We start from the raw sequence: 26,598 nt of genomic DNA, 5'->3' as shown, positions 1-26,598 counted from the left end.
CTAGAGCATCCACATATATACCTTAGATGCAGTCCACACCCCAGGGAAGGGCATAGCTTGAGGAAGGGTGGGACTTGAGTCATGCTTTCCTACAAGGCTGTGACCCAAGACATACCCCACGTCAATCCTGCCTCATCAACATGTAGAGGTCAGGATCCACAACACATAAAATGGAAGACAACCACACAATACTGGGAATCATGGCCCAGCTAAGTTGACATATAACCGCAACACTCACAGGTTCAATATACACTATTTGCATGGTCCCACCCGATCACTGTGTGTGAGTCACAAAGACCTTGGCTAGAAGGGCCATATTAAGTAATTCATTGCACCTCAGAGGAACTGCCAGACTGTTTTCCAAAGTGACTGCACCATTTTACACTCCCACCAGCAGAGTATGAGAGCTCCAATTTCTCCACATCCTCCCCAATACTTGTTCTTATTCATCCTTTTTATTATAGCCATCCTAGTGGTTGTGAAATGGTAGCTCATTGTGGTTTTAGTTCCTAACATAATGACTAATGAAAGGAGCCCTGGTGGCACAATGGTAAGGCTGGTAATATGAACTCACCCAGGCACTCCACAGGAGAAAGGTCAGGCAATCTGCTTCCATTAAGATTATAACCAAGAAAGCCCTATGGGGCAGTTCTACTCTGTCACATGGGTTTGCTATGAGTCAGAGTTGACATGACAGCACCCAATGACAACAATGACTAATGATGTTGAACATTTTTTCATGTGCTCATTGGCCATTTGTATATCTTCTTTGGAGAAATATCTATTCAGATCCTTTGCTTATTTTTTAATTGGGTTATTTGTTCTCTATTATTGAATTGTAAGAGTTCTTTATATAGTCTAGTTACAAGTCCCTTATGAGATAATTTCCAAATAGCTTTGCCTGTTCTATGCATTATCTTTTCATTTTCTTAATAGTTTCATTTGTAGCACAAAAGTTTTTAATTTTCATAAAGTAAATTTATCTATTTTGTTATTGTCTTTGTCGTTTCTCCTTTTGATGTTATGTCTAAGAAGGCTTTGCTTACCTCAAGGTCAGGAAGATTTACTCCTAAGCTTTCTCCTAAGAATTTTCTAGTTTAAATTATGATCCATTTTAACTTATGTATGTGATGTAAGGAAGTGATCCCAATGCATTTCTTTGCATGTGGATATCCGGTTGTCCTAGTAGCATTTGTTAAAAAGACTATTCCCATTTCATTGTCTTGCACCCTTGTTGAAAAACAATTAGCCACAAATGTAAAGGTTTATTTCTGGACTCACAATTCTCTTCATTTATCTGTATGTCTATCCTTATGCTAGAGCCCTGGTGGCATAGTGGTTAAGAGCTCGGCTGCTAACCAAAAGGTCGGCAGTTTGAATCCACCAGCTGCTCCCTGGAAACCCTGTGAGGCAGTTCTACTCTGTCCTATAGAGTCGCTATGAGTCGAAATTGACTTGATGGCAACGGGTTTTTGTTTTTGTTTTTGTTTTTGTTTTTTAATCCTTATGCCACAGTCACACCGTCTTGATTACTGTAGCTTTGTAGTAACTCTTAAAACCAAGAAATGTGCGTCTTACATGTTTGTTCTTCTTTTTTGAGATTGTTTGCCTATTTTGTGTCCCTTGCATTTTCATACGAATTTTAAGATTAGTTTGTCAATTTCTGAGATTTTGTTAGAGATTGCATTTATTCTGTAGATGAGTTTGTGGAGTATTGCCATGTTAACGATATTAAGTCTTCTGACCCAAGAACATGGAATGTTTTTCTTTCTTTCTTTCTTAATTTTTTTAATATGCCACAAATGTTACTTTCCTTCTCCTATTTCTACAGCTACACAGCATCCAAAAGTGCTTGTACTTTTGGGACTCAGAGCAAATGAGATTGCCAAAGTTTGGAGTTAGAGACATGTCAGTGCAGTCAGATAAGTGAGGTCTGTTAGCTCCTCTATCCTCCCTACTTGCCCACAGTGGTTAAAGAGTAGGGCCGGTTTCTGCATCTTATAACATGGAGGAACCTGGAAGGGATTATGCTGAGTGAATTTAGTCAGTCACAAAAGGACAAATATTGTAGAAGACCACTATTATAAGAACTCAAGAAAAGGTTTAAACACAGAAGAAAACATTCTTTTATGGTTACAAAGGGAGGCAGGGAGGGAGAGGGTTATTCACTAACTAGATAATACACAAGAATTATCTTAGGTGAAGGGAAGGACAACACATACTACAGGCGAAGTCAGCACAACTGGACTAAACCAAAGCTAAGAAGTTTCCTGAACACAATCAAACACTACGAGGGACAGCGTAGCAATGGTGGAGGTCTGGGGACCATGGTTTCAGGGGATATCTAGGTTAATTGGCATAACAAAGTATATTAAGAAAATGTTCTGCATCCTACTTTCGTGAGTGGCATCTGGGGTCTTAAAAGCTAGCAAGCAGCCGTCTAAGATGCATCAGTTGGTCCCAACCCACCTGGAGTAATGGACAATGAAGAACACCAAAGTCACAAAGAAAGTATTAGCCCAGGAGACAGAAAGGGCCATATAAATCAGAGACTTCATCAGCCTGAGACCAGAGGAACTAGATGGTGCCTGGCTACCACCAATGACTGCCCTGACAGGGAACACAATAGAGAGACCGTGATGGAGCAGGTAGAACTCAAATTCTAGTAAAAAGACCAGATTTAATGGTCTGACTGAGACTGGAGAAACCCCAGAAAGCATGGCCTCCAGACTCTCTGTCAACCCAGAACTAAAACCATTCCTGAGGCCAACTCTTCAGACAAAGACTAGACTGGACTGTGGGACATAAAATGGTACTTGTGAAGAGTGTGCTTCTTAGCTCAAGTAGATACAAGAGACTAAATGGGTAGCTCCTGTCCAGAGGTGAGATGAGAAGGCAGAGAGGGTCAGGAGCTGGTTGAATGGACACGGGAAATCAGAGGTGGAAAAGGAGGAGTGTGCTGTCACAGTATAGGGAGAGCAATTAGCGTCACATAACAATGTATGTATAAATTTTTGTATGAGAGACTAACTTGAATTGTAATCTTTCACTTAAAGTGCAACAATAAAATTTAAAAAATTAAAAAAGAGAGTAGGGCCAGTTTCTGGCAGAGAGAAGTGGGTGTTGGTAAGACAGGTAGAGCCTTGACCTAGCAAGGGTGGGAGAGGGTCAGTCCCTGTTGCTGCAGTCCCACTTGCAGCTCTGTGCAGCAGTCGTACTCTTAGTCACCAGTAGGTATGGAGGTTGTCTCAACCACCTTGATGTTGGAATGAATCATGGCATGAATGGGTTCCAAGAGGAGGTAGATATTTCTGAGTATTTAGCTTTCTTTTTGTGGAGGGGGAGGTTAGCACTAATGTTCTTCAGGTCCTACAGTAAATCAGCATTTTCATAAGTACTAGGGATTTGGGGCAGGAACAAAATACAAGCTGACACTCCTCTTTCCTCCTCCTGCCTCACCCTGCCTGTGCCTATGTAGAACTTTTACAGAGTACTCCCAGCAATGGTGCTAGATATTACGAAGATAAGTTCTCTTTCCTAGAGCCACCACCTAGGACAGTCCAGACAATTGGTCTTCAGGAGGGTCTTCTATTTTTGTCCCTCTGCCTTCTTCCATATTTTACCTCCCCAAGAACATGGAATTTTTTTCCATTTATTTAGGTCTTTGTGGTGAAATTAGTAATTTTATATGGCCTTTTGCCTTGGCTCTTTGAAAAAACAACTTGAGAGGTTTTTTTCCTAAGCCCTGAGGAGTTACCTTTGCCCTAGTTTTCTACCCCAGAGAGTTTGTTACTTTAGTCCAGGTTGATTGACATTTCCTGGGTAAACTGTAATCACTTTGCGGTTTGACACTTTTTGTCATGGGCTGCAGCCTGCCCTGTGATTGGTATGCGCCTTGCAGGGATTGGTCAAAGACTATGCAAATGAAGTGTCTGTGGCCTACCGAGAGGAGATTGGTCATTTCATGACCCTAGTGGGAGGGCCAGGCCTTAAAATTGATGAGGAGTTTGTGTGTATATACAGGCAACCCCACAGAGGTTTTTCGGAAAGAAAGAAGCAGGAAGAGAAGTAGAAGAAAGAAAGAAGAGAGAAGGAGCAGAGAGAGAGGAGGCAAAAACAAAAAAAATCCAAACCCGTTGCTGTCGAGTCAATTCCAACTCATAGCGACATATAACACAGGTCAAGGGCTGTAACACTGAAGATAGCCACAGGCCTGGAAAGGGCCCTGTGGCAGAGTTAGTGGTGACAGCAGGAAAGCCAAAGAAAGAGAGTCCTGTACTCAGGGGGCCAAGAGGAAGCTTGTATGGCCGAGAGGAGTTGAGAGAGCCATCTTGCACTGAAGAAGGGAGACTTCACCTGCATGCTTCCTGATCCTGATTCCTCAGTTGTAGCCTGTTGATCCTGATCCCAAGTTGTAAACTGTTGCTTCCTTAATATACCATTTAACTGTAAGTATGGTTTGTGAGTGCTGTGTAGCCATTGCAATGGGTTATCAAACCCAGAAGAGAAGTAGAGGGTGCTGTGGGAGGGATGGCTGGTGTCAGAATTGGTAAAAAGGTTGGAGAGTGGAGGTATGCCTGACCTCTGTTTCATAGGGATCAGCCTTGGGTTGATCTTGATTCGCATTATCCCCCTGAAGTTAAACAGGTTCTGATGCTATGACTACTATTCCCACCGTTTCACAGTCTTATTTCTTTCAATGCTTTGCAGTTTTTAAAGTATAAGTTTTGTACTTATTCTGTTATATACACTCAATACAGATATTGTATTTTTTCAATTCCAGAATGTCCATAGACTCCCAAAGCATTGCCCCTATATTTTCTTCTAAGAGTTTTCGGTTTTAGTTCTCACATTTAGGTCCTTGGTCAATGATTGTTGTGGTGGTGGTAGTTGTTATTAGTTGTCATCGAGTCGATTCTGACTTATGGCAACCATCAGAGCTACCAAACCAAAACCTGTTGCCATTGAGTCAATTGTGACTCATAGCGACCCTGTGGGACAGAGTACAACTGCCCCATAGGGTTTCTAAGGAGCAGCTGGTGGATTCGAACTGCCGACCTTTTGGTTAGCAGCCATAGCACTTAACCACTGTCCCACCAGGGCACCATCAATGGTAGACTCTGTAAACTAGCTTCCCACAGCAAGGCCCTTTTTCTTTCTGTTTTACTTAAAACGGTGCTTACTAATACCCTCAAATTTGCATAAACCTGCCAGCCTTTATCCAGCATTCCTCAGTGGTTACACTGAAGATGTTATAATCTCATTACACAGAAGGAGAGAAAAGTGTTTAAATGCAAGTCTTGATCATTTATAAGGGCTTTGTGACCTGTAGAGATAAGCACTGGGCACTATACTGAATTATACTTGCTCTTGACTCATCTCGATACTTTTAAAAGAAGAAAATTAGTTAATGCTCAAATCCACAGACATAAAGATTTTCAAAGTTTTTTATTAATATTCTCTCGTTTTGTGATCATCAGCTTGTCCCAATGTGGAACAAAGAAATCAGTTGCTTGGGGAATGGTGAATGCGAGAATAAATAATAAAAGATACAAGTCCTGTGTCCGATCATTTCCTAATATCACATTAATTGTTTTACTTAACCTTCAAGAGTTCCAGCAATGACCCAAATTCCTGATTGGAGATCTGACCAGCCCAGGTTTGTGAGAGAGTTTAGTTTTTATTTTGATTACATAATACTCTTGCTGACTTAGCATAGAGAGTAAACAGTGTCCCCACAGCTTGTCTATTACCTATCCCCCACCCCCTCTCACCCTCGTCCTTTGACATTGCCAACTTTACCTCGCATTTGTGTCTAGGTACTCCCTTCATTCCAGCCACACAGACTTACTTGCATTATATTGAGTTCCCCAGTCTCACTCCCACACTACAAATAATGACACTTGATGGTTTGAGCCTTAATCAATTTTGCTTCATTTTGAATTTGAAGTAATTTTTAAATTAATGTCATATGTTCCCCAATAATCTCAGAAAGGGAAAAAGGGAAACTCATTTATTGATGCCATTCATTGAGACATATCTCTGCCGCTGTGCGTGCGTGTGTGTGTGTGTGTGTGTGTGTGTGTGTGTATGTATCACTTCTGCTCAGTCTGAAATGGCTCCCTAACTCAAACCCTGCCCTCCTTAGCTGACTTCCACTCTCCTTCTCTAGGAACTAAAACTAATTACAAACCCACCTCTGCTCCCCAGGCTCTTAGGTACTCTTCTCTGCAGACTTCCTCTTCCTCTTCTGTACTCTGGCTCTCTGTCCTGTTCATATTTTGATTATAGCACTTATTGTGCGGTATCATGGTAATTTATCTTATTGATGGCATGTTTATAAGGCTGGAACTGTGACTTGCTCATTTCTGTGTCCCCTTCACCTACCACATAGTAAAACAAAAAAAACCAAACCTGTTGCAGTCAAGTTGATTCCAACTCATAGAGATCCCATAGGACAGAGTAGAACTGCCCCATAGGGTTTCCAAGGAGCAGCTGGTGGATTCAAACTGCCGACCTTTTGGTTAGCAGTCGAGCTAGCACATAGTTGTTGTTGTTAGGTGCCGTTGAGTCAGTTCCGACTCATAGCAACCCTAAGTACAACAGAACAAAACATTGCCAGGTCCTGCACCATCCTCACTATCAGTGTTATGCTTGAGCCCACTGTTGCAGCCACTGTGTCAATCCATCTCGTAGAGGGTCTTCTTCTTTCTTACTGACCCTGTACTTTACCAAGCATGATGTCCTTCTCCAGGGACTGATCCCTCCTAATAACATGTTCAAAGTATGTGAGACAAGTCTCACCATCCTTGATTCTAAGGAGCATTCTGGTTGTACTTCTTCCAAGACAGATTTTTTTCATTCTTTTGGCAGTCCACCATATATTCAATATTGTTTGCCAATACCACAATTCAAAGGCATCAATTCTTCTTTGGTCTTCCTTATTCATTGTCCAGCTTTCACATGCATATGAGGCAATTGAAAACACCATAGCTTGGGTCAGGCGCACATAGTAGGTGCTCAATAATGTCTGTTGACACTGAACAATAGAGCTTAACCATTTTGCATCATTTTCCTTATCTGTATAACAAAGATAATAAAAATTATTTACTTGAAAAGGAATTTCAGAAGTTGGACTAAATATTTAACTCTTAAAATGTAAAGTAGCACGCTGTTAATACAAAAGACCTAAGAAAAACAAAACAAAAACAACTGACAGGCTTTTAAAATTATTATTATTGTGATAAAAACGATATCTTTAGTGAACCATAAATTGAGAGTTCATTTACCAGAGGAGTCAACATTAAGAAAAATTTATACAACACTTATTTAATGAAAGCCACTGGATAGTCTAAGAGGTCTAAGAAACCTCAATGTAATTACCTCCTTTGGGGCTAGTTGGTGCCAGGCACTATGATCTCTCCTTCCTTTCAAGAAAGTTACAACCCAGATGAGATGTCAGGACAAATGCCTTTAAAAAGAAAACATGCAATGTGCCAGTAAGTGACAAAGAACAATGGCAATAGCATATGAGTACTACCTCATCTTCTTTGGGAACCAAAAGAACCCACTTATGTCTCTCTAGATTGAAAGGCACAAACATTGTTGACTAGTAAAATAGCATGTTGAAAGAGCTGCCATCAAAACACAGACCCTTCATTATAAGTATTGTTATTTGATGACGTTTGCCCACCAAGTACTCTGCCACTAACAGTAATCCACCATTAAGTGTAAGCTACCCTCCAATTTGAAAATGCAAACCTGTTCTTGAGGATGACAGATTCAATTGAAAATGTAAACCTTTTCTAATAAAGTTTCCCTGCTCCAGCCATTTACCCAGACCAGTGTTGGCCTCCTTCAGTAATGTACTTCTCCCCCACAGCCCAGTTAATCCTCTTTGGAGTATACTCCTCTCCCCCACAAGGCTGCTGACTCCTCTTCCCTCCCAGCGACTACCTCATTTTCTCTACCACCTCAACCTTCTTTCTATTGGACTCAAAATGTTTTCGTATTGAATTTCTGCTGACCTTGAATTAAACCATATCCTATTTTGGGACACAGAGAAATCAGAGAAAAAAGCAGAGCTCATAAGCTATGGCGATTTCTGCTTGCTTAATCACAAGTACAATGTCACCGGAACAGTACTCCGGAGATAAAGCTGCCTGTTAGTTCACCTGCACACTATGCTTATCACCCTGCTACTTAAGCACATGATATTTTACTGAATTGGTACGGCTTCCTGTTGTAGATAATAGCAATAAATTATGAAACAGCCTACAATTAAATCAACACAGGGCTCTAGACACTGAGTCTTTTAAAGCAAAACTACCCTCCTCATGAGGGCCCACAAGAGCAGGAATCTTACCTGTTAGGCTCTTTTTGGCACTGTAGGTGTTCAATAAATATTAAATTAACCCATGGTTTATGTCCACTTAAGTACTAAAATTATTCTTAGTGTGATAGGAAGGAAGCTGGCAACACCACCAAGCAGAGTGAGTATTTTCTGCTTCCCTTGTTAAAGCTGTGACCTGAAAAGTTAGTTCAGCTTGCTCAGCATTCTGTTTACTCAAGCCAAATACAACTCCCAAGGAAGCGACTGTCATTTTACCTAACGTGGAATCTTTCCACTAGAATCGTGGGATGGTAGAATTTATTAACTGGAAGTTACTTTAGATATTATCTAGGTCAGTCTTCTCAAAACTTAATATGCATACAAATTAGGTGGGGATTTTGTTGAAATGCAGATTCTGATTTTGGAGGTCTTGGGTGGGGCTCCACATTCTACATTTCTAACAAGTTCCCATGTGCTGTTCTTGCTCTTGGCTCACGGATTCCAGTTTGAGGAGCAAAAAATCTAGGCCAACTCCCTCGTTTTACAAATGAGTAAAATACCAAACCAAACCCGTTGCCATCAAGTCAATTCCGACTCATAGCGATCCTATAGGACAGAGTAGAATAATTGCCCATAGTGTTTCCAAGGAGCACCTGATGGATTCGAACTGCCAACCTTTTGATTAGCAGCCAAACTCTTAACCACTATGCCACCAAGTGAGGTCCAAATAAAAACACTAAACCCATTGCCGTCGTGGAGTCAATTCCTGCTCACAGCGACCCTGTGGGACAGAATAGACTGCCCCATAGGGTTTCCAAGGAGTGATTGATGGATTAGAACTGTCATCCTTTTGGTTAGCAGCCGAGCTCTTAACCACTGTGCCAAGTGAAGTTCAGAGAAGGGAACTTTTGTTCCAATTTTTTTTCATTCTTTAACATAATTTTAAAATAACATGAATTTGAAACAGAGATTGAGTGATTTCTAGTAGATGAGGAAAAAATTCTGTAACTCCACAAAATTCTTAGATTTGTTTTTTTGTGGTTTTCCATGATCTAACCACATGCTAAAATGCTGTCTAGCTTCATTATTAAAGGTCCCCCCCCACCTTTTTAAACAATGTTTTATTGTGGTTTTACACAGCAGATTAGATTCCCCTTAAACAATTTTTATACAAATTGTTCCATGCCATTGGTTACACTTTTTACATTTCAGCATTCTCATTATTAACATTCTGTTTGCTCTGTTTCCCTTGATCTAGCTTCCCTTCCCCTTCTTGCCTTCTCATCTTTGCTTTTGAGTAAATGTTGACCGTTTGGTCTCACGTAGTTAACAGTTTAAAGGAGCACATTATTTACGGGTGATGTTGTTTATTTTATAAGGCAATCTATTATTTGGCTGAAAGGTAACCTATAGAAATAACTTCAATTCCATGTTCAAAGGGTATCTTAGGGCAATAGTCTCGGGGGTTCCTCTAGTCTCCATTGGTCCAGTAGGTCTAGCCTTTTTTAGGAATTTGAGTTTTGTTCTACGTTTTTCTCCCATTCTATCTGGGACCGTCTATTGTGTCTCTGGTCAGAATGGTCGGTAGTGGTAGTGGGCACTATTTAGTTGTTCTGGTCTCAGGCTAGAAGAGGCCACATTTCTTGTGAGCTATTAGTCCCGTGGACTAGTTTCTTCACTGAGCCTTTGAATTCCTTCATTCTCTTTTGCTCCATACGGGGGATGGGGGGCGGGCAGGGAGGGGAACCCATTGCCATCAAGTTGATTCGGAATCATACATAGCAACCCTATAGGGCAGAGTAAAACTGCCCCCATAGGGTTTCCAAGGAGCAGCTGGTGGATTCAAACTGTCAACTTTTTGGTTAGTAGCCAAACTCTTAACCACTGCGCCACTAGGGCTCCATATGAGTAGAGAACAATGGTTGTATGTTAGATGGCCCCTTGCAAGCTTTTAAGACCCCAGACACTGCTCACCAAACTAGGAAGTAGAACATGATCTTTGTGAACAGTGTTATGCCAATTGGCTAAGTTGTGCCTAGAGACTATGGTCCCATGTCTTTTAACCCAGTAAGCCAATCCTGCAAGTTGTTTGGCTATATCTAGAAAGCCTCTGTTACCGTGCCCCCGTATAACCCACAAATAATTTGTTTGTATCACAATCAATTAATAGACTCACTGTACTCCCATAGGTGCATGACAGTGTACTTGGTATCATGTTGTGATATACACATTCTTTCTCATTCAGCAATCTTTTATTTTGTCTTAATGTTATATTTTAACTCAGTTACAAACATTCTGGTTATGTTCAGCAAAGCACTGTTCAATGTGAGGCTAGATTATTCCAACTCCTTCCTCAACCTCATACCTGGAAAGCAAGCTTGAGGTAGAAGAGAAGCATAGGATATCTCTCTGTACTTTCTGAATCAGTGAAGGCTTTTGCATTGCTATGGTGCTGAACAGGCTTTAGCAGAGCTTCCAGACTAAGACAGACTAGAAAGAAAGGCCTGATGATCTACTTTCAAAAAAATCAGCCAGTGAAAATCCTATGGATCACAACAGTCCAATCCCATTGTATTGGGGTTGCCATGAGTCAGAGGCCAACTTGATGGCAGTTAACAACAACAACAAAAATTTAAAACTACCACTCAGAGTTCCCTTAGTTTAATTTACTGAACTCATGGAATTCTGCCAATCCTTTCCTTCCTTTTTATAGAATTTTAAAAATGTTACTAGCAATATTAAGAAATATTTTAAATATAGATACTAATTATTTTTTGTTGTTAGGTGCTGTCAAATTGATTTTTGACTCATAGTGACTCCATGTGACAGAGTAGAACTGCCCCATTGGGTTTTCTAGCTGTTATCTTTATGGGAGCAGATGGCCAGGTCTTTCTCCCATGGAGCCACTTGAGTGGGTTCAAACCGCCAGCCTTTCACTTAGCAGCTGAGCACTTATCCATTGTGCCACGAGGGCTCCTACTAATTATCAGACCTCTAGTTTCTCCACTCCTCTAGGAAAACAGGTGGTGAGTCACTAGACAATTTTCAAATGAGAGCAGGTACTTCTCTGTTAGAGACATTCTTCCTGAGCAATCTAAGAGTAAGCTTGCTGCCTCATCTCTACAAGAGGAGGGAAAACAGAATGAAACTTAGGGCTAAAAGCTTCTTATTTTAAAATGAATTAATTGAATTCACAAATAATATCAAGAAATATCTGCTGTATATATACTCAGAGCAAGGCTTTATATTTCATATAATAAAGCATAACATCCTATTTCTGCCCCTGAGTCTAGTTGGGGAAGTCTACTTAGGGAGGTCACACAAACCTGTGATAAGTCAAATACCAATTCAAGATTGTGTAATAATCCAAAGCAATAGAGCAGGACAAAACAAATTGCTATTTTGCGGAAGAGCAAGTATAATCTATAGAAATTCAGAGAGAGGAGTAATTACGTACAGCTAGGGTGGAGGAGATTTTTTTAAAAAATCTCTGATAGCAGTTATCTCAGAAGATAAGTGTGGTATGAAACAGAAGCAATTGTCTTTCATGTGGAAAGGACTTTATCTAGGACTAACCGAAAAAATGCTTTGTTAACTTGTAGTAGTTAGAATGTAATTTCAGAGAGATCTGGGACCCTCTGGCAGCTTTACATTAGATAGGCCACTGGTGCTATTTAGCTTTTTGAGGTCTGCTTTTCCTCACTGGAGAATGAGGGGGTTGATAATCTCTAAGTCTCATGCCAGTCTAACACTGTAAAATTCTGGGACCCCAGGAAACCTTTGGTTTGAAAAATTCCCTAGACTGTGAGCTTCATGTACACAACTTCCTCAGCATCTAGCTAAATCTATGGCACTTGGTGTTTGTTGATTGATGTTTGGAATCTCCAATCAGCTTTTCATTCATTAAACATGTTTGTTGAAAGTTTACTATGTCATAGTCTCATGATAGAGGGAGGTAGGAAGACCAAAACCTTGCCCTTAAGGAGCAGCAAGTGTCAATATTTATTTAAAAACTTATGGTAAGGGCCAAGACAATTCAATGAGAGACAGAATAGTCTTTTTGACAAATGATACTGGGACAACTGGATAATCTCATACAAAGGAGTGAAGTTGGACCCCTACCTCAAACTGTATACAAAGATTAACCCACAATGGATCAAAGAACTAAATGTAAGAGCTAAAATTATAAAACTCTTAGAAGAAAATATAGTAGTAAATTCTTGTGACCTTGGATTAGGCAATGGTTTCTTAGATATTACACCAAAAGCACAAATAACAAAAGAAAAAGATAGATAAATTAGACTTCATCAAAATTAAAAATGCTGGTGTTTCAAAAGACACTACCAAGAAAGTGAAAGGACAACTCACAGACCGAGGGAAAGCATTTACAAATCATGTATCTGATAAGGAACTAGTATCCACAATATATAAATAACTCTTACAACCCAACAATAAAGACAAATAACTCAATTCGTCTTTGTGGGCAAAAGATTTGAGTAGACATTCCTCCAAAAAAAGATATATAAATGGTCAAGAAGCACATGAAAAGATACTTATCATTAGGCAAATGTAAATCGAAACCACAATGAAATCTCTCTTCACATGCACTAGGTTGGCTATGATAAAAAGATAGGCAATAAGTGTTGGCAAGGATTTGTAGAAATTGGAACCCTCATACATTGCTGGTGAGATGTAAAATGATGCAACTACTTTGGAAAACAGTTTGGCAATTCCTCAAGATGTTAAATATAGAGTTACCATATGACTCAGCAATTCTGTTCCTAGATATACACCCAAGAGAAATGAAAACATATGTCGACACAAAAGCTTGTATAGGAATGTTCAGAGCAGCATTATTCATAATACCTAAAAAGTGGCAACAACCTAAATGTTCGTCAACTGATGAATGAATGAACAAATGTGGTATGTCTATACAATGGAATATTATTCAGTCATAAAAAGGATTAAAGTACTGATGCATGCTACAACATGGATCAACCTTGAAAACATTATGCCAAGTGAAAGAAGTTGGACACAAAATGCCATATATTGTATGATTCCATTTATATGAAATATCCATTAGTGGTGGTCAGGGACTGAGGAGAGGAGGGAATGAGGAAAGCCTCCTTACAGGGCACAGGGTTTCTTTTTGACTGATGAAGATGATCTAGAATTAGAAGTGGTGATGGTTACACAACTTTGTGTATATACTGAAAACCACTGAACTGCATACTTTAGGTGAGTTTTCTAGTATGGTAATCAGATTTCAATTCTAAAAAGCATATGGTAAGTACTACTAGAGGAGTGTAAACAGAGTATTCTGGGAGCAGCTAACTTCATCTAGGAAGGGCTGTGAAGGCCAAAGAAAGAAAACTTGGAGCAGAATCTGACTAATGCCAGATGAAGACAGTGGGTGAAGAGAGTCAGCATATGGAAGAGGCCAGAACACGTATTTTGGAGTTGGACTTTGGTTCTTATGCTAGGTCTGCCACTTTACTACCTGTGTGACCTTGGAAAGGTTACTTAATTTCACTAACATCAGTATCTTCATAAACAAAATGAAGAATAACACCTACATCATGAGTTTACCGGGCAAATTAGACGTATGTAGAACAGTCAGTAAGTAGTCAATGGTAATAACCTTCTCTTTTTCCCCTGAACTTCTTCTTACTGCTATTTTAGGCAAAATTAACGGTGAGTACAAAGGCAGGGCACTGAAAACGCCTAGCTTTGCTTGAATGGTGAGAAGATCAACGAGGCTGAAGTATAACGGAACTGGGGAGCTGAGGAAAGCTGGGAAGTGTTTTGGAGTCAGGAATGAAGACTCTGTAAGCCAAGGTAGAAGCTTTGGATTTAGTCCTATGAGCTGCTGGAAGCAGATGAAGTTTTAGGGAGGAGAGGCATGTGAAGATACTGGTTCTTTAGATAAGAGCAGAGGAAAGGGTAGCCCAGAATGCTCAAGAATGTATGCTCTGGAACCTCCGGGAAGGATGTAGATTCTTAGCTTCATTAATTGTCAACCAATGGCTGCGTCTTAGGGGCACTTGACGTGACGTATTTGCTGATAATCAATTATTTGATGACAGATTTTCTCTATTTTAATTGCTTGCTCCAACAAGTATTTTAATAAAAACCAAGTATTAGATGATTCCAGCAAAAGAAAATGCTTACTGGGAGGAGCAGTGGACTCTGTAGTCTGAACATCATGTGGTAAAATAGAAAGCCTTAGTTCTAATTTTGAATTTTCCACTGACTGTAGCAGGTTATGTAACTTGCTGCATATTTATTTTCCTTTCAGAAAGTAGATAATAACAACTTTAACCTAACTAACTTCTAAACATTATGAAAACAAATAAATGTTTCAAAGTTCTTTGAAGTACATTGATGAAAAGTACTCTTTAAATGCAAAATTTCACTGTATAAATAGACAGTGATTTATTATTTTTTTCCTCAATCAATTTTTAGTGTTCCTCCTCCGGTCTTGCCCTTGAACATGTCTCTAATTACAAAAATAATTTAAAAAAAAAAAGTCTCAGTTCTCATTCTGAAAAATGTCCCTGCAGTATATTTTAACACACGTACATGGTGTATTGTAGTTATAAAACATTTTAGCATACACAATCACATTTAGATTAACCGATTTCTCCCAATAAGCACATCTGGTACAGAGTAATGTTATCCCTACTTTAATGATGAAACACCTAGTGTTTACGCAGTTAAATGAATTGCCTAAGAGCACACAGCTGGAAATAGGCAGGACCAGGACTTGAACTCAGATTTTCTTAGCTGTAAATTTCAGGTTTTTCCCATGATCCCACACTGAACTAGACAGAGATTCACATACAAACACACGCTCCACAAATATTCAACTACCTACAAAATATCCCATACTTGTTACAAATCATAGATTGCTTCTGGGCTCTTAAGTATACTATATTGAGACAAAATAAATTACTGTAGATTTATTACAATAGCACTGGTTAAGAGAAAATCATTAGCTTTCTAATGTTTTATTTGTACAAAACTGCTTCAAGTAACACAAGCATTTCCCGACATGAGTATGGTACTATTACTACACAAATTACGTGAGTAAAGCTATATATACTAAATTATCATAGTAGGACCTTTCCTGAGATCAAGGTTTACCTAAATCAGGTGCAAACAGGTATAGCATTATTTCTTGACTAGAGAACTGAAACAAAAAGAAGGCAATGTTTATCTATCCTGCACGGGAAGTGAAAGATGAAATACACTTTTCCAGTACTTTATTTTCAAGTCTTTTTATTCTCAATACTTAACTTACTGAGAGCTTACTACATGTCCAGCACTGTGCTAGGCACTGGATATACAGTAATGTACAAAACAGATTTGGTTCCTGTCCTTGTGAAATTTACGGTTTAGAGAGGGAAACAGGCAATAAAACAAGTCAATAAACAAAAACAAATTACAAACCAGCTGTGGTGCAGTGAGTGAGAACAACAGAGATGGGTGATCTCTTTTAATTGTTTGGTTGGAAAAGTCTATCCAAGAAAGTGGTATTTATGCAGAGAATTGAAGGAAAACAAACTATGGGGAAGAATATTTCAGGGGTGTGTGTAGAGGTCCCAAGGTAAGCATGTTTGGCATGTTCAAGGAACTAAAAAGAAGTCATGCACATCAACATGGAAAGACATACTGTTAAGTGAAAAAAGCTGTAGAAGAGTATGCATAGTCTAATACCATTTTTTATTAAAAATATGCATGCATGGAAATGTGTATCAGTGCATAGAAAATCTAGAAGAATATATAATATGCTGTTAATAATGGTCATTTCTGGGCATGAGGATTAGAAGAATCGACTACAGTGGACTTTTACTTTCTACATCTATATTTCTGCAATAGTTATTTTTTTTCACAATTCTGTACTGAGGAAGTACTAAAGATAAATATTAAGAACAATTTCTGTGCCTTTGTATGCTTCTATCACATAACTTTTTACCCTACTTTTCACCCCTGTTCCTTAGCTTTGATTTTCCCTATTGTGTATTTTATTGTTTCCTGTTTTCTCTGATATTTTATATAATTATTCTATGAAAGACTTATGTATCATAAACAGCACGTAGCAATTAATAATATTTGTTAGGAAACTGACATGAACCTATTATAATACATTAGGAACATTACAAGCAAAAATTTCTCAGGTACTGAAGTCAAAATTTTAAAATATTGATATACAAGTTAAAAAATGTATAATGTTAAATAACTTTCAAAAGTAGGGACTGTCTCATAATTTTTTTAAAAATACATGACTTTGGAAATAGAATAGGGTTGGAGGATTATTTTCCTTTACCTCAAGCATAGTAATACATGGCAAAATAACAAAAAGGTAAGCAATAATAAAAGCTACATTTATTGAGCATTTATTTTACTCCACTATTTATATACATTAGCTCCTTGTTTATCTAATTTATTTAATTATTTAAACAATAACTTTACCCCCATTTTTCAGATTAGAAAACTGGGGATTAGAAAGGTTAAGTAAGTTCATTCTTTCAATGTATATTTATTGAGCAGTTAATGTTTTAAGAACTAGGAATATAGCAGTGAACAAAATGTGGAGCTTACAGTCTGGAGGTTGGTGGGCATAGTAAACAAACAAACATACGTATGTAACATAATGTCAGGGCTTTGAGGTTCTATGAAGAAAAATAAAATGGGATAAAGGATAGAAAGTGATAACCCAAAAAAACCAAACCTGTTGCCACTGAGTCAATTCCAACTCATGGCAACCTGTCTGTGCAAAGTAGAACCTTACTCCACAGGGTTTTCAAGGCTGTGACTTTTTGGAAGCAGATCACCAGGCCTGTCTTCCAAGGCACCCTCATTGGGTTTGAACCACTAACCTTTTGGTTAGTAGTCAAGCATATAACCATTTGTGCCACTCAAGGACTCCTATAAGGTAATAAGAGGGGTATATTAGGTTAGGTGGTCAGGAAGAGCACTCTGAGGAGAAGGTATTTGAGCAGAGGCCTAGATGAAATGAGGAAGTGAACTGCGAGATCTGTGTGGAGGGCATCCCAGGTTGGGGGAGCAGCTAGTGCAAAGAAGAAAAAGCAAGGAGGCTAGTGTGGCTGGAGCCGAGTGAGCAACGGGGAAATCCCATAGGGTCTTACAGGCTGTAATGAAAATTTGGGGCTTTACGCTAAGTGTGAGGGGAAGCCACTAGAGGATTTGAGCAAGATACGGACTCAATTTTCATTACGGACATGCTAACAGCGGAGATGACAAGAAGTGTCATAATTGGTGCGTGTGTGTTCCGTGTATGTTCACGGTGGTGTGGCCAGACATGAGGTACTATTTTGAAGATGGATCCGATGGGATCGAAAGAGGTCATATAACTAATGAGTAGTAGAGTCAGGGTCCAAATCTCAGTTTGTCTGATTCTGAAGCCCTGCTTATAACAACTATTCTAGGCAGGGACAGATTACCCAATAAGTAAGGTACATACTGGCTTACTTGCGCTTACTTAGTAATCTGTAGTGAACAATTTCACATGGATTTTACCATATGCTTTGCCATAGATTCCTTTCTGGAACTATTTTCAGTATGTGTCATGTGAGGTCTAGGTTCCCTTCTGTCTTTATTGATCCACTATTTAGCACCTGGGGAAATAGAGCTGTGTACAGTGCCACCCACACGTACACAAGGAAATATAAGACTGATAAACTATACGGTTAACCTACTGATTATTGCAAGAGTAGGTGAGAGAATAGGGCTAGAGATTGTGTTTTCAGTTTTGATACTGTTTGGTTTTAGTAAAAGTAAGCCTTAGCATATGACTTCCAAGCAAAAGAGAAAGCAAGTCTATTGATTGTATCATTCCTATTTATAGGATGGACTGCAATTTTATGCCTCACGCATCCAAATATTCAATTATTCATTTGTTCAACAAGTATTTAAACCTATTAAGTACTAGGCATACTCAATAACATTTATTGAGCAAATCTGGATGAAGGAAGACCCTGGACAAAAAATGAAAAAAAAAAAAAAAAAGAACTTTCACATACATTCATCTTTTTAGACTTTACCACAACCTTGCAAGTTATTGTTGTCCCTTTTATCTGTTATAAAACTAAGACTTGAAGCAATTGAATCACTTGCCCAACGTGGCTCATTTGGTAAAGTCGGGAGCCCAAGATTCTATGAGAGTCATCAAGGTCTAGTAGGGGCCTAAGACGGTATGCTGGATTAACTATTCTGAAAGGGCCCAGTGCTGGGTGATCTAAACCAGGGTTTGGCAAACTTTTTTGTGAATGGCCAGATAGTAAATATTTTAGGCTTTGCAGACCATTACAGTCTCTATCACAACTACTCAACTTTGCCCTTATAGCACAAAAGCAGCCATAGACAATACATAAGCGAGTTACTACAGCTGTGTTACAATAAAACTTTACTTATGGACACCGACATTTGGATTTCACATTGTCTTAGTTATCTAGTGCTGCTATAACAGAAATAAAACAAACGTGTGTCTTTAATGAACAGAAATTTATTTTCTCACAGTTTAGGAGACTGGAAGTCCGAATTCAGGAAGCCCGCTGTAGGAGGATTTCCCTCTCTATCAGCTCTGGGAAGAGTTCTTGTTTCTTTTGAGCTTCTACTTGTTGGTTCCTTGGTGATCTTCCTGTGGCCTGGCATCTATCTTCCCCCATATCTGCTTGCTTGATTGCCTCATTGCTTACTCAGTCTGCTCTTTTTATAACTCAGAAGAGATTGACGTAAAACACACCCTACACTAATAACTGCCTTATTAATACAACAAAGAAATCCCATTCCCAAATGGGATTATAACCACAGGTAGAGGGCTGCAAGTTACAATACATATTTTCGGGGGACACAATTCAATGTATAACACACATAATTTTCACGTCACAAAATATTAGTCTTCTTTTGGTTCTTTTCAACCATGAGAAAATGTGAAGACCATTCTTAACTTGTGGGCCCTACAAAAACAAGCGACAGGCTGGATTTGGCCTATGGGCTGTAGTTTGCCTACTCCTGACCTACATACAGTCCCGACCGGCACTGCCCAGTAGAACTTTCTGTGATGATAGGTATGCTCTGTATTTACACTGTCTACTTTGGCAGCCTCTAGCCCCATGTGGCTATTGAGCACTTGAAATATGACTAATGCAACTAAGGAACTAAATTTTTAATCTAGACTCTCCCTTCCATTCCTGTTGTTAGTTGCCCATAAGTCAGTTCCAATTCATAGCGACCTGATATATAGCAGCAGGAAACGCTGCCCTGTCCTGCACCATCCTCACAATTGTTGATATGTTTGCACTCCACTCCTTATCATTACCCTAAGGATTAATGTAGTTTCCCTGTCTTCAGTTTTACTTTCCTCTAATTTATGCTGCATAAAGCTAGAGGGATTTTTCTAAAATCAAGTAGTATCCCAGCACTTCCCCAAGGTAACTGTTCCTGCAAACTTAGAAAGAATTCCAAACTGCTAGAATGATTGCCTTCCTTAGGAAACAGCAGAGAAGTAAAATACTTTCGTCTGTTTGACCAGACAAGTAATTACAAGTTTCTGGTGAGTGGTCCCTCACACTTTGTCTCCTCCAAGGTTGCGCATAGTGGCTTGTTGGATGATGTGGTGAAGAAAACTTGGCTATGGAGATGGAAAACTTAAACTAGAACTCCACTTTTGGTTAATTCTAGCAGAGTCAACATAGGTTTTTAATTACCTTGAGCTTTACTATACTTCTGTGCTAAATGGAAATGATAACTATATCGCAGGACTGTTGTGAAGATCAAATGAGTTTGTGGAAATCCTTAGCATTTAGTAAAAGGCTACATAAATGTTAGCTGTTTTTAGAATAAATATTGAGCTTTGACACGTTTCTAAAAACCAATAGTGATCTGATTTTACATAACCTCTTGTGTGGATTTGGCCTACGGACTGCAGTTTGCCTACTCCTGACCTAGGGTACAGACTAGACTGCATGAGGTGACGAAATAGATACAGGCCTTAGGTGTTCAAGCAAAAGAGGGATTGAAAAGGAACAATTGGGTTTTATCTCTTCCTAATACTCCTTTGAATTATGCATTTTCCATCTTTAGGTCTAAGACAGTGCTTTTTTCACTTTTATTTTTCCAAACAAAATAGTTTCAGCAATACCAACGGAGAGTCGATTCTTGCGAGTTGATGACAATGATATCGTATGAGCAAGTCAGAAAAGGAAAGTAGTAATATTGTATTTTTAAGATTCTACGGGGACTTTTCAAAGGGGACTCTATCAGTGAGTTCTAGGAGTAGTAGGAAAGGCAGGGCTATCAGATAGGAAGAGAAGGTGAAGAAACAATGTTATCCGATGGGGAAAGGAAGCAAAGGGACAATTTGAGTTTACATAAAAGTGTTCTTTTTCCTCTAGGCAGATCCTGGAACACAGATTTTCTAAGATTACGTAAGTACACTTTCCATTAGCCTGTATTACAATTGAAGATGGATTTATATCAATACTTTATTTCTCAGTTCTTGAAATTAGTGTGACTACAGCTTAAGAAATCAAAAAAGAAAAAAAGACATCGTTTATGATTGGTATGCTTTTTCTTCTAAGAAGGGCAATAAAGATTTATTATTCCTTAAACTTCAGGTTTCCAAAACACTTAGTGGATCTGTTTTAGAACGCTTACTATATTGTGTCTGTTCCCCACACGTCTGTCAGTCTGTTGTACAATGGTGGCTTGCATGTCACTGTGATGCTGGAAGCTATGCCACCAGGATTCAAATACCAGCACAGTAACCCATGATGGACAGGTTTCAGCTGAGCTTCCAGACTAAGACAGACTAGGAAGAAGGACATACTTTGGACATGTTATCAGGAAGGACCGGTCCCTGGAGAAGGACATCATGCTTCGTAAAGTAGGTCAGTGAGAAAGAAGACAGACCCTCAACGAGATGGACTGACACAGTGGCTGCAACAATGGGCTCAAGTGTAACAACTAATGTGAGGATGGCGCAAGACTGGGTAGTATTTCATTCTGTTGCAAATAGGGTCGCTATGAGTCAGAAACAATTCGACTGCACCTAACAACAACAACTATATTGCATACAAATTTCTGTAAAAACCACTCCTCTCCAGATTACATTTCTTAGAAGACAGGGACTCCTTTTACTCATCTTTATATGTCGTCTCATCCAGCCTCAGTGTAGTTGGCATGCAGGAAATCACACCTGGTGGCAAACTGGTGGCTTTTCCTGTTGGGTTCCTAAAGTATTCAAGCTGCTGTCCCTACTTAATGGTTCAGTTAATTGATGTTGAAAGCATCAATGATATTCCTGGGTTAATCAGGACGGTTCCTTAACCACCCACCTTACCGGCATTGGAACCACCACCTCTGAAAGCCCAGAGAGGGTCTGCTTGTTCAGGCGCCCAAACTCCAATATATATATCCCAAGTAACCAGCCCTGCAGCCACTAACTCGCTGCCTTTCTCTCTGACACTTCACCATCCAACCCTCGTGGCATCTTCTTTGCAGTTTGCAGAGATTTTGGTATACTTTGGATGTTCTTCAAATTTTTAATTAATAACATTAAAAAAAAATTTAACAGTCTAAGCAGAACTTTTCATATCCTGGTTACAGACCCCTCCCCATCAGGAAGAAGACCCTGGACAAAGAAAAGCAAGGAGCTGTAAAGGAGAAACTGGTATTTAAATTAGGGAAACCTGGTCACAACCCAGCAAGACGTGAGACAGAAGGGGAATTGGAAACTGAGTACCCCATGTGACTTCGGGGGCCCTGGGCTGAGTCGACCCCGCCTCTCCGCCCGCCGAGGAGGGGGCGCATGCGCAACCCGTGTTAGTGATGGAGGAGAGAAGATGGCGGAAGCGGAGTGAGTGACTTGCTGGTGACTGATGTCGTAGCCGTGGGGCGAGTAGGGGCAGCGACACGTCCCTCATGGGGAGATCTCAGGGCTCTTTCGTGGGCAGTGAGGGGGAAAGGGAGACCCGAGAGCCTCCTTATGGTGGAGGAGCCCGCTTGGCCCGTGTCGGGGGGCGGAGGCGTCCTGTAAGGGTTCAGTTACCCTCCAGGCGGGAGCGCCCCATCCGCTGTCTGATCCCGGATCGGTGCGGCCCTGCGTGCAGGGTCACCCCTGGGACTCGGAGGTGAGCCCAGGTGGGCGCCTCAGGCGTTGTCATCCCTGCAAGTAGGCCCGGCGGGCAATCTTATTGCAGCTGCCGGGGCCGGGGGCTGGAGGGGCAGGGCAGGGCGGGCACTCCCAGGCCTCTTTCGCGCTCCCCGTGTTCCCGCCCCGGCGCCACCCTGCTCTTCTCGGCAGGAGAACCCGAGACGTAGGGCGCCCAAAGCCCTCCCCTGGGAGGCGTGGAGGAGGTGTCCCAGCGCGGGCCTTCGAGCGGCGAGGGCTGCTGGGGTATGGTGAGGCGAAAAAATCCTGGAAGGAAAGGTCTCTGGCTGCAGTGTTGGTGCCTCCCTAGGGGGCCACATTCTTGTGTGGCAGTGTGATGGTATGCTTAGTTAGAGACTCAAAAACTTATGCTTCCTGCGTAGGCCTCTTGTCCACCAGAGCTGCTGGCTGTATTTTGCAGGTATTTACATGCATAGACGGTGCAGTTAACCAAAATTGCTCTTTTGTGCCAGCCCTCCAAATGCAGTACGATGATTTGGTCAGTTCGACTCACGGATGTTTAGGTTTGTGCCTAAAATTTGGATTCTCTGACCATTTTTGTTTAGTATTGAGAACTGCTCACCGTACGGTTTGGGTTTGAGGGCATGGTTGAACAGATCAGCACTCCAAAAGGACCAGAATTTAAGCTGGCTTGTTGCATATAACTGGTCTTATGGTTCAGAAGTGTTATGACGGGCAGTAGTTTGGTAAAAAGTTTACCTTATCTACCACTAATTCTGTGTGATGTTGAACAATTACCATAGGATACTGTGATTTGATGGTTGGAAGGCAGTTTGAAAAGCTCTGGGAAAAAATACTAGACAACAAAGATATATAAATTTTATTAATTAAAAAAGTTAAATGAAGAGTTAGCTCCTTGCCTCCCCCTCCCCCTATTTTTCCTTTCACTTATTAAATCGAGAATTTTTACATTGGTTACTTTAAGAGCACATGAATACTGTTTACATACATGATATAAACGACAAAAAAATTGTGCATAAAAGGACACAATATGGGAGTAGTATGCATGTACACAATTAGTGCCAAATTCCTTTGTCTTTTTAGAAAAAGAAAGTGTTCTTGTTACATTCTTGTCAATGCTGCTAGTGTGAGGTGGGTCAGATTTTGTTTCTCAGAAGACTGATAAGAACAGGCAGATAAAAGCAGTATAACCTCAAGTTGGCTTTTTACCATGTGGTGCATTTCAGACTTACAAAAACTATTGTAATTCTAATGTCTAACAATATTGAGGCCTTCAAAATTGATTTAAAATATTTGCGCTTATTAGATTCTGTATTTAGCAGAATGTTGTACCACAACACAAGTGAAGTGAGATAGTAATATTGGAGGGGAAAAACATCAGGAAGACTAGTAGAAAAATTGTACGTGTAAGGAAGGTGATATAATGCTGTTTTCAAAATTTGGAGCAGTTCTTCATAAGGAGATTTTGGAAGGATGTGAGAAGTTGCTGTCAGCTGTTTCTCTATTTCCCTAAAGTAATGTGCTTATAAGTATAACTCAGAGTTATTAGATGTAGTAAGGACAGTGTTGTAGACTAATTAGGGGAAAAGCCAGTGGGAATTAATAAAAATGTAGAATTTATTTTTCAAGCCAAGTATATGTGGTAACCAAAACTAAGCTAGTTAATGCAAACCCAATAGGCATTCTACGTTAACATAGATAAGAATTATTTTAATTTGTAATTAAGGTAACCATTGCGGTCAAGTTGATTCCAACCCATAGTGACCTTACAGGACCAAGTAGAACTGCCCAATAGGGTTTCCAAGGGGCGGCTGATAGATTCGAACTGCTGACTTTTTGGTTAGCAGCCATATCACTTAACCACTTTGTCACCAGGGCTTCAATTTGGAATTAGTATTGTCAAAAGAATGTGAAGAAATGTTTTAAGGTACCCTAATGTAAATTTTTATTTTCCTGGGTATTTTAATATTCTTTTATCACCTATTTTGGTTTCAAAATCGTCATCTTCCTTCAGTAATGCCAAGATAAACTTTGTCGTTGTTGTTAGGTACTGTTGAGTTGGTTCTGACTCATAGTGACCCTGTGTGCAACAGAATGAAACACTGCCCGGTCCTGCGCCATTCTCACAGCCTTTGCTATGCTTGAGCGCATTGTTGGAGCCACTGTGTCAGTTCATCTCATTGAGGGTTTTCCTCCTTTTCGCTAACCCTCTACTTTACCGAGCATAATATCCTTCTCCAGGGACTGGTCCCTCCTGGTAACATGTCCAAAGTAAGTGAGACAGTGTCTCACTAACTCGTGCTTCTGAGGAGCGTTCTGGCTGTACTTCTTCTAGGACAGATTTGTTTTTCTGGCAATCCATGGTATATTCAATATTCTTTGGCAACACCATAATTCAAATGAATCAGTTCTTCTTTGATCTTCCCTACTCATTGTCCAGCTTTGGCATGTATATGAGGTGATTGAAATTACCATAGCTTGGGTCAGGTGCACCTTAGTCAGCTTGGCTAGGCCATGATTCTCAGTGGTTTGGCAGTATGTAATGATATAATTCAGCAGTTACGTAATGAGGTGACTTGGCAGTTATGTAATCATGTTGTTACCTCCGTTTTGTGATGTAATGTGGTCATCCTCCATTTTTGCATAATGCTGATTTTCCGTAACGACCTGGTCTTTGGAACCTAACCATGTTGATAAGTGAGGAGAGGGTGTACAGGAATCTGAACACTTTGAAGACGTCTTTTGCAGCAGATTTGCCCAGTGCAATATGTCATTTGATTTTTTGACTGCTGCTTCCATGGGCATTGATTGTGGATCCAAGTAAAATGAAATCCTTGACAACTTCAATATTTTCTCCATTTATCGTGGTGTTACTTATTGGTCCAGTTATAAGGATTTTTGCTTTCTTTATGTTGAGGTGTTATCCATATTGATGAAAGCTGTAGTCTTTGATCTTCATCAGTAAGTGCTTCAAGATCAACTTTAAGCCAGGCTTTCTGTGAGTTATATGCTCTGAATCATTTGAATTCAAATTTTTTAGGTATTAACTATTAAATATGCTATACCTGTGTGAAGTGCTTTTCCCTTCTAGGTGTTTTATGAGGGCCTTCTTAAAAATTTTAAGTATTGTTGATTTGGGGACAATTAGATGTTCTATAAAGCTCGTAAGATAATGCTTTTACCAATACGAACCCTTTGTGTTACCTGCCAGATTTAAGGACCACAGTACAACTATGGATAGTGAAGCAAACCCTGGAACATCTTCTGTGTCAACAACAACCAGTAGCACTACTACCACAACCATCACTACATCGTCTTCTCGAATGCAGCAGCCACAGATATCTGTCTACAGTGGCTCAGACCGACATGCTGTACAGGTATTTAAGCTATTGTGATGGGTAGACTAAGACTTCCACTGACTCCCCACTGCCATTGAGTCAATTCCGAGTCATAGTGACCCTGTAGGACAGGGTAGAACTGCCCCAAAGGGTTTCCAGGGCTATAATCTTTACAGAAGCTGACTGCCACGTCTTTCTCCTGTGGAGTGGCTAGTGGATTTGAACTGCTGACCTTTTGGCTAGCAGCCAAGTATGTAACCACTGCATCACCAGGGCTCCTTAGGCTAAGATTTAGCATGTCATATTACTTTATGCTTAATCCACATGCATGTATTGTTTCAAATCAAATGTACAGTTAGAATTGGTAATGTTTGAAACAAGCAACAAATTACTTAACAATCTTACTGTTTGTTGATGTTGTTGGGTGACATTTAGTTGATTCTGACCCATAGTGACCCCATGTGACAGAGTATAACTGCCTCATAAGATTTTCTTGGCTGTAATCTTTACAGGAGCAGATTGCCAGGTCTTTCTCCCGTGGAGCCACTGGGTGGGTTTGAACCTTCTGGTTAGTAGCCAAGCGCTTAATCATTGCGCCACCAGGGCTCCCTAATCATACTGTTTAGAAGGCTTGTATTAATCAGCATGTAGCTTACAGACTGTGTGTCAGGAAAATTATAAATGGAAAGTGTCATGGTGTGAATTATGTCCCCCCAAAAATGTGTGTATCAGTTTGGCTAAGCCATGATTCCTGGTACTGTGTGATTTTC

The 26,598-nt window shown here is 40.0% G+C and overlaps 1 protein-coding gene across 11 annotated transcripts in view; it reads left to right on the top strand.

The window, feature by feature from the left end:
* Positions 1-22,089: 22,089 nt before the first annotated feature.
* The window catches only part of PHC3 (polyhomeotic homolog 3), an 89,237-nt gene continuing 84,728 nt past the window's right edge, over positions 22,090-26,598 (top strand). For 5 of the 11 annotated variants that reach the window (XM_023737900.1, XM_004383455.2, XM_023737903.1 and 2 more), the window contains exons 1-2: positions 22,093-22,214; positions 25,702-25,867. In XM_023737900.1, the coding sequence (XP_023593668.1) occupies positions 22,201-22,214; positions 25,702-25,867 (180 nt within the window). In that variant the 5' untranslated portion in view covers positions 22,093-22,200. Of the gene's footprint in view, positions 22,215-22,891; positions 22,930-25,701; positions 25,868-26,598 lie in introns of all 11 variants that reach the window. The other 6 variants (XR_002825182.1, XM_023737898.1, XM_023737895.1 and 3 more) reach the window with 3 other exon arrangements.

Source organism: Trichechus manatus, unplaced genomic scaffold (genome assembly GCF_000243295.1).
Source record: "Trichechus manatus latirostris isolate Lorelei unplaced genomic scaffold, TriManLat1.0 scaffold00110, whole genome shotgun sequence".
In the NCBI taxonomy this organism is placed as follows: domain Eukaryota; kingdom Metazoa; phylum Chordata; class Mammalia; order Sirenia; family Trichechidae; genus Trichechus; species Trichechus manatus.
This window is presented reverse-complemented; position numbering and strand designations above follow the sequence as displayed.